This window comes from Macrobrachium rosenbergii, chromosome 45 (genome assembly GCF_040412425.1).
Source record: "Macrobrachium rosenbergii isolate ZJJX-2024 chromosome 45, ASM4041242v1, whole genome shotgun sequence".
In the NCBI taxonomy this organism is placed as follows: Eukaryota; Metazoa; Arthropoda; class Malacostraca; order Decapoda; family Palaemonidae; genus Macrobrachium; species Macrobrachium rosenbergii.
Window position 1 is genome coordinate 16770207 of NC_089785.1, and position 12500 is coordinate 16782706.

At 37.2% G+C, this 12500-nt stretch overlaps 1 protein-coding gene across 1 annotated transcript in view; it reads left to right on the plus strand.

Moving 5' to 3' along the window:
* Positions 1–12500, plus strand: part of LOC136829718 (uncharacterized) — a 40922-nt gene that overhangs the window by 23262 nt on the left and 5160 nt on the right. Inside the window, exons 4-7 of the mRNA XM_067088518.1 lie at positions 819–1181; positions 8019–8159; positions 8959–9057; positions 9925–10120. Of these exons, the coding sequence (XP_066944619.1) occupies positions 819–1181; positions 8019–8159; positions 8959–9057; positions 9925–10120 (799 nt within the window). The remainder of the gene's footprint in view (positions 1–818; positions 1182–8018; positions 8160–8958; positions 9058–9924; positions 10121–12500) is intronic.

A 12500-nucleotide genomic window follows, 5' to 3' on the forward strand; every position in this document is an offset into this window, starting at 1 on the left:
GGCTCTTCCTGCTTCCGTTTTCTGTGACATAGGCTTCCCTCTTTTAAGCAGATTATATCATCTCCTTTGGGGTTAAGTGCAAGTCTTACCTTATTAGAGAAGATGATATATCATCTCTTTTGGGGTTAAGTGCAAGTCTTACCTTATTAGAGAAGCTGATATATCATCTCCGTTGGGGTTAAGTGTATATATATCATCTCCTTTGGGGTTAAGTGTAAGTCTTATCTTATTAGAGAAGCTGATATATCATCTTCTTTGAGGTTATGTGTAAGTCTTCACTCCTTTAAGAAGCTAACATATCACCTCCTTTGAAGGTTAAGCATAAGTCTTCCCTTCCTGGAGAAGCTGATATATCATCTCTTTTGGGGTTAAAACTATATCTTTCCACCTTAAGGGGCTGATATATCATCTCAAGTCTTCTCGGTGGCAGTTGGTTTAGATTAAGCCGACTTTGTACCGGCACGAGCTCTTCCCTGAAGGTAAAATAAGAGGCATGGTGTGAACATCACAGCCCATCCGACAAAAGCCTTCTCCTTCTATATAAGGGCCAGCTACAATCTTGAATCTTGACACTTGGTTTTGTCTTCAAGATCCCGCGAAATTTATTTATCTTTCCCTGTGTTTCATCTGTCTTTAAAATAGGACAGACTCAAAGCTTTCTTAGATATTTTGAAGAGGTTTTGCCCAGTTATGCTTTCAGGCATAGATGATACCATCTAATCAGTTTGGTATACATTAAGAGAATTTTTTTCTTTATTTATTTATTAATAATTGAGGAAAGTGGCCTTTGAAAGTTAATAAACTCCTTTCTCCTACAGATTCCTTGCCTTCAACTGAGCGGTTACAGCATTCATTTCCTGAAGATTTGCCCCAGCCTGAAGGCGCTGCATCACTCTACTACGGACTGCATGATCATCCAAGACTTCTGAGCTCCGAAGGACACGACCATCCAAGTCTATCGTACTCGACGCTAGCAGGAGACGATATACCACATGACACCGGGCTACCTGAAGATAACTACACATTAGACTCAGGGCTCCTTGACCGAGGGACCGGCGTTCACTCCCTGAATGCCAGTTGTGTATCAGTCCCTCATCACTACAACTCACAAGACCAATTCCTTCCTTATTTGAGCAAACAAGGCAACGCCACAGGAAGCTTAGAATGTTCTCGAAGGACCAGTGAGTATTTCGAGAGTTGCTATTTTTATTCCCGCCCCACCCCCTTTCTTTCCACATTATTTTTAATATAGTTTTTATCTGCAAGACAATATACTATTTTATATGTTTTAATATATTAAGAGTTTCCATTTGAAGTGCTGAGTTATATATATATATATATATATATATATATATATATATATATATATATATATATATATATATATATATATATACTATATATATATATATATATATATATATATATATATATATATATATATATCTTAATTGACAATGATCCGCGTTAATCTTCAGTTAAATTAATGATAATGGCACGGCGTTAATCTTCAGTGAATTCAATTAATAATGAAACAGCGTTAATCTTGAATATATCGATTGACAATGAAAGTGCGTTAATCTCCGGTTAGCATATTCCTGAAGTCTGGAAGAAAATAAACCTCTCGTATATTAGAACCAATCAGAGCGTGATTTGGAGTGGTGACGTCGTGAGACTCCGCCCTCCTAGTAAGAGTCAGTGCGCGCTATGGAAATAGCAATACAGACCTAGCACTGAAGAAGTTCCTCAAGAGTCTGAATTCAATAAAAACTCCAAACCAGTTGAACAGTTTGCTGCATTGCACTGGAAGTGCAATAAGGAATGGTAGAGCTGGGCGAGGTAAGATATCTTGTCAGCTAACGTCCATCGCAAGACGCTCAACTGGCAGGCCAAGAGGAGCTGCACCACTGTGTTTATAAAGGCCGCCATCCAACAGGTGCTGGCTGTGTCATCACAACCCAAACGTCCCCGTAATTTGGCTCACAACATTTCTTGCAACGTGGCTAATGGAAAATCTCATGGCACAAATCTTTAAGTGGAAAATAGTGATACTTATGTATTTTTTTATTGGCATATATTTAATTCAAATGCAAAATGCAAAGGGGAAACTTATTTTCTGCTTTTTATTTCTCTCACTTCACAATAGTTTTTGATTAGTGTTAAAGCATCGTATTAATTTTATGTATTTATTATAGCTCTTAAGACAAATGAATTATTAAATTTTTATTGTGTCTGGTTGACAATGGAACTGTGCAATTTGGATTCGATCAACTTTGGAATGATGTACAGTATGAATAATCTTTTGTATATATATTTTTTCTTATATTCCAAGCTATGCAGTTGCTTGATCAGTGTTGATTTAAAAATTTACCATGAAATATCAGCAAAGGAAAACTTTTTGGTATCCGAGGCTGCAATGGTAATATGTATAAAATAAGCAAAGCCAAAGTTGTGCATAGTTTAGGATATCTGCACAACAGCACCTGTGCATAGCCTAGGTTGCAATAGATATGGTAAATTTGTTCTTTAGGACTTATCTTTGCTAAAAGGTAAATTTTATGTTTTCTGGAATATTTTTCTTTGATTAGAATGAATTTCCTACTCATTTCCATTGGATTTTATAAACAGATATGACTTTTTTTTCTGACTTATTTCAACAGAGAATTAACCTAGCCTAACCAAACCCAACCACCTAACCTAAAATAAAGATCTATATTTCCGGTCTCACACCATGTATACCTCCGAACATGACTCGTACCATCTGTATTCTAGCCTAAACTGTCTTTAAACAGGTAAATTTCATAAATATTGAGTCAAAACTACAAAACAATCACAGAAAATATATATGTATATAAGCAGCAAAGAACAAATCAACTTGCAGTGGAAATATATATGATCAACAAAGCAAAATTTGCACATGCTAAAGAGTGCAATGATTCCAATAAAAATTCAGTTAAAGTAACAAAAATCTTAAACTTTCAGCCTATATTGGTCTACTTCATGTACTAAATGCCTACATGTCTAGGCCAATATGAGTAGTTAAGTAATTTCCAGGGGTGAAGTATTATGTAATGAAGCAGCTGATTGCCAGCAGCTCTTCCGTGTGTTTTTCATTGAGCAATGTTGCCATATGCCTTGCGTATCGGAGTACCTTTTTAATAACTATATTTACCAATATTATAACCTATTAAATAAGATTATATTTTCAAAACTGGTGCTTCTGCATAAATTATGTAATGAAGCAGCTGATTGCCAGGGAGATAGCATCATAGCAGCTCTTTTGCGAGTGTTTCATTGAGCAATGTTGCCATATGCCTTGCGTATCCTAGTTCTTTTTTATGATACATAAGCGCCAGGGTAAATATTAGCTGGTACTACATATTTGATACATATTTTCTGTATACATCTATAATAACTATATTTACCAATATTATAACCTATTATATAAGATTATATTTTCAAAACTGGTGTTTTTGCATGAATTAAGAAAAGTGTATAGGTGGTAATACTACGAGGGCGGAGTCTCACGACGTCACCGCTCCAAATCTCGCTCTGATTGGTTCTAATATCTGAGAGGTTTATTTTCTTCCAGACTTCAGGAATATGCCTCCGGTTATAGTACATTAACAATTCGGCAAAATTGATTAACAAAAAAAGCATTGACCTAAAATACAATCAGATCACAGTAAAACAGTGTTAAACGTCAGCAAATCTAATCTACAAAGAAACACCAATAATTCTTCAATCAATTCAATTAATAGTAAAACAACGCTAATCCCCGGCGAAATGATTAACAATGGGACAGCGTCAGTCTTCAGTAGAAACTGTTTTCGAGAAAGCCATGCCTCAAAGCACCATTTTCTTCCCAGCGCAAGGAGACAAAGACCTTGAAAGCACTGGGTGTATGGAGAAAAGGGGTATTGGGGAGGGATGGCCTGGAAGCACTCATAATTTGGCCCAAGATCTGGAGCTTAGCATAAATTCTAGCATAATCAGATTTTTTAGCATAATTCTAGCATACTTTCACAATATTTGAAGTACAATGCAGATAATTCCTGGATTTAGGCTATATTGACATTTAAAGTAATGTATTCTTAACTTAAATGAGTGTGTATGTGTATACAGTATATATATATATATATATATATATATATATATATATATATATATATATATATATATATATATATATATATATTCCGTTATATTGCATATAGCCTGTTACATAATAATACTTTGTAGGTCTGGCAACACTATTCGTAGACAGAACGCGTTCTTTTCCTGTCGTGGAATTGTTTATTAACACGCTGAGTCCCTCAGTTAGTCAGTTAGTGAGGTTGAGTCCTGAAGGGTGAACAGTAACAATGGCATCTAATAAGAAGGCCTAATAGTAGGAATCAGAATCAGACACAGACAGTGAAAACGAAAGCTAATTTCGGTGAAAAAGAAATTATATAGTCAAAGATTTCGGTCTGAGTGGTTAGCTGATAAGGAATTTAAAGACTGGTTAGTAAGAAACAAGAATGACAAAGCTTATTGCAAATGGTGCCACAGCAGTCTCCAACCCAAACTGAGAGTGTTGAAAACCATGCACTGTCCAAAAACACAAAGATTTAGAAAATGTTTCACGAGGTTGTAACAAGGTAAGATAATTTGCATAACTTATCACAAATAACAGCTCTACTCATACTGAACTAAAATTTTACTGAGAGACTAACCTATCCAACTATAGGAAAAGTCAAAGATGTAAATTGCCATTTCTTTTATCTCTGTCAATTAGTGTGTTGTTTTCATTTTTGCATTTCTCGGATTTTTTTTTTCCCAAGGTAACCAACTATTTATATTGATTTTTTATAGAATGGTGGGGATAAGCTGCAATTTTGACTTTCATAAATGTGAATAAAATTGATGTTATTGTTTTTTAAACAGTACGGAACTGTCACTATAACAAAGTAGTTCACATTATATTGCAACTTAACTCTTACCATTTTCAAAGTGATTGAAAGCGTTTACTTATTTATTTTTTAGCTTTACACAATTAAAGTAGTAGGCCTATGCTAAAGATGTAAAATATCTTCACATCAGAGGAAATCGTCTTTGGAGTTCTGGAGTAATTAATGCCTCTTAAATAATACACTTTTTACTCCTCGCAGTTATTTCATTACATATATTTCCTTCCTTTTTTATCTTGATTTTCTTCATTTATATATGATATATATATATATATATATATATATATATATATATATATATATATATATATATATATATATATATATATATATATATATATATATATATATATATATATATATATATATGTGTGTGTGTGTGTGTGTGTATGTGTGTGTGTGTGTGTGTGTTGTATACATTTTTATCAAACATCTTAACTTAGAATTTTCCTCCTTCCAGATATCAGTAATGTTTAAGGAACCCAGTAAAGTAACAGATGCCACCTCTCGTGCTGAAATCAAAATTACTGCATTTGCCGTAAAGCATCATTTGCCATATGCAGTGATGGATGATTTATCTGAATTATTGCCTACAGTATTCAATGACTCTGAAATTGCTAAGAGTTATGCGTGCAAACGAACAAAATCTGCTGCAATTGTGGAAAATGTCCTAGGTTTAAATTTTAAAGAAGAGCTGTTAGAAAAGATTCATGAATCTTGTTATTTCTCATTGATAATTGATGAATCGACTGACATAGGGTCAGAAACTGTGATGGCAATAGTAGTTAAGTATTTTGACTCAAATCAAGGTAAAGTGATAACACGACTTCTTGGATTACCGGTTTTAAAAGGTGAATCTGCTGAGAGCTTGTTTGAAGTGCTTTGTGAGGAATTGCAGTCATGTAAATTAGACTTGTCAAATTGTGTTGGATTTGCAGCAGACACAACAAATGTTATGTTTGGTGCAAATAACAGCATTGTTACCAGGCTAAAGGAAAAGAACCCAAACATACTTACAGTTAAGTGTGTTTGTCATTCTATTTCCCTGGCTGTTAGTCATTCCACAAAAATTGTTGCCAAAACTCTAGAACAAATATTACGTGAGTGTAACTCTTTACTTTAGCCACTCTAGCAAAAGACTCCGAGAACTTAGAGAGTTTCAGGAATTTATGCAGGCTCAACATCAAAGAATTTTGAGGTTACATGATATTCGATGGCTCTCACTTAATGCCTGTGTATCTAGGTTGTTAGACCAATGGAAAGTTTTGCACATGTACTTTCAGTTAGCCCACAGAAGACAGACTACTGTCTTCTGACTTCCTATACAATGAGTTGTCAAATCCATATACACATCTATATTTCCAGTTCATGGAGTATGTTCTGTCCCTGACTGATAAGATCAATATCATATTTCAAAGCTCTCACCAACAGTTCACTGTGTAGTCAGAGACTGCCGTCATTTGTATGTACAGATTCTTGGCTGTTTCTTTAAACCCAGTACTCCAAGCTACCAGTTAAAAGAGTGGTGCAGTTGGACCCCAAAAACCAGGATTACCATTTACCATCTTCTAGTATTTATGGAGGAGTTAAGTTTAGTAGGCTTCTTGGAGAGTACTGCTAGTAAAAGGGACAGCCAGAACACAGCTCAAATGTTTGAGCGGCTTCTTTTGTTTGTAGTAGAACTGGCTGCTCAACTTCAAAAGCGCCTTCCTCTTAGTGACCCAACATTGACATCTATTTGTTCCCTCCTTGACCCAAATGAAGTTGCACAAGGCAATAAACTGGGTTTATAGTAGATATTTCTGCAAAGTTTCCTGGAATCATTGCAGCAGAGAGGAGCAAGATCTGGATAATGAGTGGAGGTTGCTGGTAATGAGCGAGGAGGCAAATAATATTCTTTCAAAATGCCACTATGGATACTGAAATGTTCTGGTCAAAAATCGACCAAAGTGGTAAATATCCAAATTTGTCTAAATTAAAAAGCATTACTAACAATTCCTGTTAGTAATGCTGATTGGTGAAAGAATATTTTCTTCTGTAAACTTGAAAAAATGAAAAGAGAAACCGCCTTAAAAACGCCACTTAACAAATGAGTTGATTGCTGGAGAAGGCATACATTATAACGAGGGGGTCATTAAATTTGAGCCCACTAAAGCAATGATAAATTCTATGAATAGAAATATGTACCCACAATGGCATAGTCAGTAAGGTGTTAGTGTATAGGCCTACATATGTTTTCCTTTATAAGTAAAGTATGTTTTTTTTCATTTTCTTTATATCGTCAGTAAAGTGTGAATGTATACATATTATGTTTTCCTTCATAAGTAAAGTTTTTTCTTTATATAAGTATCAAAATGTTAATTATGTTTGAACAGATTTTCACGCATTGTGCAGGTAGTTAATTGCATATGTGAAATATGAAAGAAAAATTATATTTTATTTCAATTTTCTAACAAGTTTTCATCAAATATATCCAATTACTAAATCAAAACAGTCACATTCGTATCATTTCACCTAATATAAACACTGAAAAAGTCCATTATGTTATTTTAACTCAAATGTATTATGGAAATGTTTAATGCAATAATAATAATTAGTCAGCATAATTCTAGCATTATATCATACCATATTTAGCATAAATTCTTGCTTTTTAGCATATATTTTTCATCCGACTAGCATAATTTAGCAAAAATTTGTTGGTAACACTGGCACTACGCTTCAGTGTGTCTAAGGGAGCTGATTCCCGCGTCGTCGACCGGGACATGTTTCTCATACATAGCCTAAATAGACCTAACCTTTCTTGTAATGCCAGGTCCTGACCTAACCAGATCTTACCTACCTAACCTAACTTAGGGCAACGTGCCCTGACCTGGCCGGGATGGCTTCGCTTCCCCTGGACCCCCCCCAAAAGGCAGTAACCTGTCTGGTCGGCGACTAGCAGGAACCAGGCCGCACAACTATTGTAAAATATTACCCAGATAAGTTTTCATCGTTGATTTGAAAACTGCTTAAATTACCACGATTTCTTTCATTTATGTTCAACTCTTTTCGTCTTGTATTACTCAGCGATGCGTAGTGGTGGCCACAACGAGACACCACTTCCGATGATCTACGGAGAACTCAGCGCGAGTAGCAGCGCAGGCTGCGCCTCAGCGGAGGAGATCCTCGGGGGCGATCCTGAGGGCGCATTCGGTGAATCTGCCTCAGGTAAGAATAAACGCGACCGCCTTTATCAACCGGAAAGAGTAGCGCCAGCAGTAATATATAACTATATATACTGATATTACCAGTAATACATAATATTATATTAATAATATCCATTGAGAGAAATCAAATCATAAAGTATGATAACAATAAATGAGTCTTAGTAAGTAGTGGTAATGATTAGCCTACGAACCGGCTGGCTCCATGCTTGTTCTATTTTGCCTTTGGTTGAGCTTGTTTAACCATATTTTCTCTATAGTAACATGTATCTGATAACTCGCTTCCTGTTTTCCAACAAGCCCTCACGGGGAAATCCTGGTTCCTGGTTCCTAAAGGCTCAATCGACAAACAGTTACGTGCACACTGCACAGATAGACCTGAGTCAGTGCTATATATAACTGTACACAGATCACTACTTTATGTCCACTTTAATTTTCTTTTTTTTTTTTTAAGTTCAATATATTATCTCTTCTTATCTATCACTGCTTTCTCCCTCTTACAAGATTTTGATTTGAAATTCACGGCACCATAACAAGTCAGTAACTGCTCTCGTTCTTCCCCATCTCGGCTTTTTTTTCACTTTCGCTCCTTTCCTTCCCCGTGGTTTGTTTTCGTCCCGTTATTATTTCAGCTTCCTAAGTTTCCTTTCTTTCCTACGGTCTCTTTTTGTGTTTGAAATGCCGGATGAGAGAGAAGCCGTTTCATTTGCGCCAAATTCTTTGCACGATTCCATTTTGTGTTACGTTGTCCTCACGTCTGCCATTCTTGTTGACCTCCCTCCACTGGACATCTGACGGAAAAGAAGGAACAGATGACAGCAGCGGGACAGGCAGCGGCTGCACGGAGCTGTCACCCAGGCATCATCCGTTACAAAGGATGAGGACGTCATCCAGTAGCAGAGGTGAGGAATTAGGATGAGCAGTCGTTCTCATCCACTTTCATTGCAACGTCAAGGTTTGGACAATTCCATTTTCTTCTTCCCAAAATCAGCAAAACTTTGGTTTTTTTTTTTTTTAATCTTTTGCTTTCAGTTTTCCCTTAATAATGCAGCATTCATTTTTCAAATTTTTGTAGCCGTCTGACTCGTAAGTTTCTTAATAACACGAAGAGTTATCGTAACACCAATAATAGTATCATTAGTAATGATAGACTGATTATCACTACTGGTAAAAGCTATATACTCGTATCCTAATGACTAGTGCTGGCAGGAAAAGACTTCTTTCGTTTTTCATTATCACCAATATATATCCGTGCTGTCAAAAAGGATGGTAATATAAAAGGAAATCAGAATGACAGTCTACGAGCAGTCATTAACTACTCTTAGGTTTGCCGTAGAAGAAAGGTTATTGCACGCATACAATAGATAAATAAATCGACGCAAATTATAAACATTATTATTATAACCAAGTAAAAATACATTCATCTGGACCAAGACATGAAGGCCTATAATTTGTCTTATTAACTTAAAGAAAAGATAAATGGAATCACAAAGAAATTTTAATGTATTAACAATTAAGAGAGAGAGAGAGAGAGAGAGAGAGAGAGAGAGAGAGAGAGAACTACGGTCTTAAATTAAGAAAGTGACCAGTGAAAGACAGAGATAAACTTTACGGTATTATAATGAGAAATCACCTGAGAGAGAGAGAGAGAGAGAGAGAGAGAGAGTAGAAAAACGCAAAAACGCAAGGCATGAGGCAATACATTCTCTCAGTGAAGAACACCACCCTCATCAAAATCTGGCTTCTAACGCAACCTCTCCCGACAACAGACCGCAGCCCCAAGACCTGGGAGTTTCTGATGAAGCTGTTGGCTGACGACAGATACAGCCCTTCTCTCATCAAGTGGGAGGACGAGCAAAGCTACATCTTCCGTCTGGTGAAGCCTTGCGAGATCGCTAAGATGTGGGCATCCAGGAGGGGTGAGAACAATGACATCGACAAAAACAACTTCGCTCGTAATCTCAGGTAAGCAGATGCAATATGAAGTCTGCGTCTGTTACGGTCGGGAAAATAATGGCAGAAAATGCTTGAATGAAAGACAACCTCCACCTCAACACAAGTTCCTAGTTCTTCATTGGGGGGTGGGTAAGAGCTCTCGGCTAGCACGCCGTTGGCCCAGCGTTCGACTCTCCGACCGGCCAATGAAGAATTGCAGAGATTTAATTCTGGTGTTAGCAATTAATTTCTCGTCATAATGTGGTTCGGATTCCACAATAAGCTGTAGGTCCTGTTGCTAGGTAACCAGTTGGTTCTTAGCCACGTAAATTAAATCTAATCCTTCGGGCCAGCCCTAGGAGAGCTGTTGATCAGCTCAGTGGTCTGATTAAACTAAGATATACTTAAACTTTTTCCAAGCACTGACTCCATGATGATCCCTGAGCAGCTCACTTCTAATGCATCAACCAATGCCTGGAGCCTACTTACCCAGAGGGCACAACTGCAGCCCATCCCATAGACCTTCTTCAAAAGCCCCCGCCCAACTGCAACACATTGCACCACTAACCTCTGTTACACACACTCTCGAGCTTTCAGGATATTAGCGAATTTCTTCCATTCCATCTCTTTGGTGCTACTCAGTCTCCCTATCTTTCCACCTAATTCTTCTTCTCACCTCAATCCCTAATGACGGTTGGTTTTTCTAATGACCCTTCTCCAGGTGCTTCTTGTGCTCGCTGAACAGCTCACTTCATAATTTGTTTGGGAAGATGTTTTCTCAATCAACAGCTGTTAGTCGATTCTCTCCAGGTGCTTGAACCACTTTCACAAGGCTCTTATCCATCTTCTTAGATATGGTAATCTTTTCACGACTTCATTTCTTGCCTTTCCAACTTTAAAGTTACTCGTATTACGGACAGTTCATCCTTGTTTCCTTATCCTTTCTTCTACCATCTGCACTCAGCATCCTCGTGACTCTTCCTTCGAGAAGAGTTGGCTGTCCTCTAGCTTCATGTATCCCAGGGTTTCCTTCCTCAGATACCTCACAGCTTTTCAAGATCTTTGCAGAGACCTTTTCTTTGGTTTCCCGCTCTTTTAATCGTTTCAGCATCGTCTGCTATATTGTCATCTAAATACCAATAAATTTTAACCATTTCCATTCGTCCACATACAAAACAGTGCATTGGCTAGTATTTCCTCACAGCTATCACCTTTTGTAGATATTTTCAGATCCATTCACCATTGTCCCTAAGTTAAGTATACCTTAGTTTTACCAGACCACTGAGCTGATTAACAGCTCTCCTAGGGCTGGCCCGAAGGATTAGACTTATTTAACGTGGCTAAGAACCAATGGGTTACTTAGCAACGGGACCTACAGCTTATTGTGGAATCCGAACCACATTATAGCGAGAAATGAAATTCTATCACCAGAAATAAATTCCTCTAACTCTTCATTAGCCAGCCGGAGAGTCGAACTTGGGCCTAGCGAGTGCTAGGCCACAACTCTACAGACTCTCCCAGCGAAGAGCTTACATTGTCCCTAACTTCTCTTCACTATCACTAGCTAAAAATACATCATTTGCAAGTGTCAGCCTTTCCACACACCCTCCAGTGCCCTTGTCTTCTCTGATCACACCACAATAAAGATATTCAGCAGACGTGGAGACTTAGCAAGTTCTCCTGCCTCACAACCACTTTTACTTCACATCAATCAGTCTTCGGCTACATATTCCCTATAAAGTTTCAGTTTTCATCATAAATTTAAATCAGTGTCAAACAATAACCTTTGGCACTATACGTCCTAGACACTATCAGTTCAGTAATCAGCTATCATTAGGCCCACGTGGCCTCATAGAGGTTTTCTTTTATCATTCATTTCTCACAATTTGTCCGACCACAGGCACGATTTCCACACTTCCACTAACTTAATCTAGATATGCTTATTCCATATCAGTGAATTTTATTCCTATACATCTTGATTTTTCAGCAAGAATCTTCAATACATCTTTCAATGGGACAAATAGTCCCATGCCACCCTGTTGCATTTCTATGTTTCATCTGTTGAGTTGCCCTCTTTATGGTTACAAGAGTAACTGTTTCACATTTACGTCCACCTCTCGTATCATTCAGATCTACCTCATTTGTACCTTTCGTTCCCTCAACAGGTTTCCAAATACTCACTCCATGAACAGAGGAAGGCAGTAGCTCCGATTCACTTAGCATCTCCCCATTTGCATCTTGTGTTCTGAGATTCATTCGCTCACTTTCTTTCTTCTATTAAGAAGTCCTTTCTCCTCAAAAGACTGGCTCAGATTTAATTTTCAAAATATCTCACCATTTTCAGTCAATTTGCCTTAATGGCCTTTGCATCCAGCTTCACAGCTCAGATTTTTCACTCGACTTTACAAAT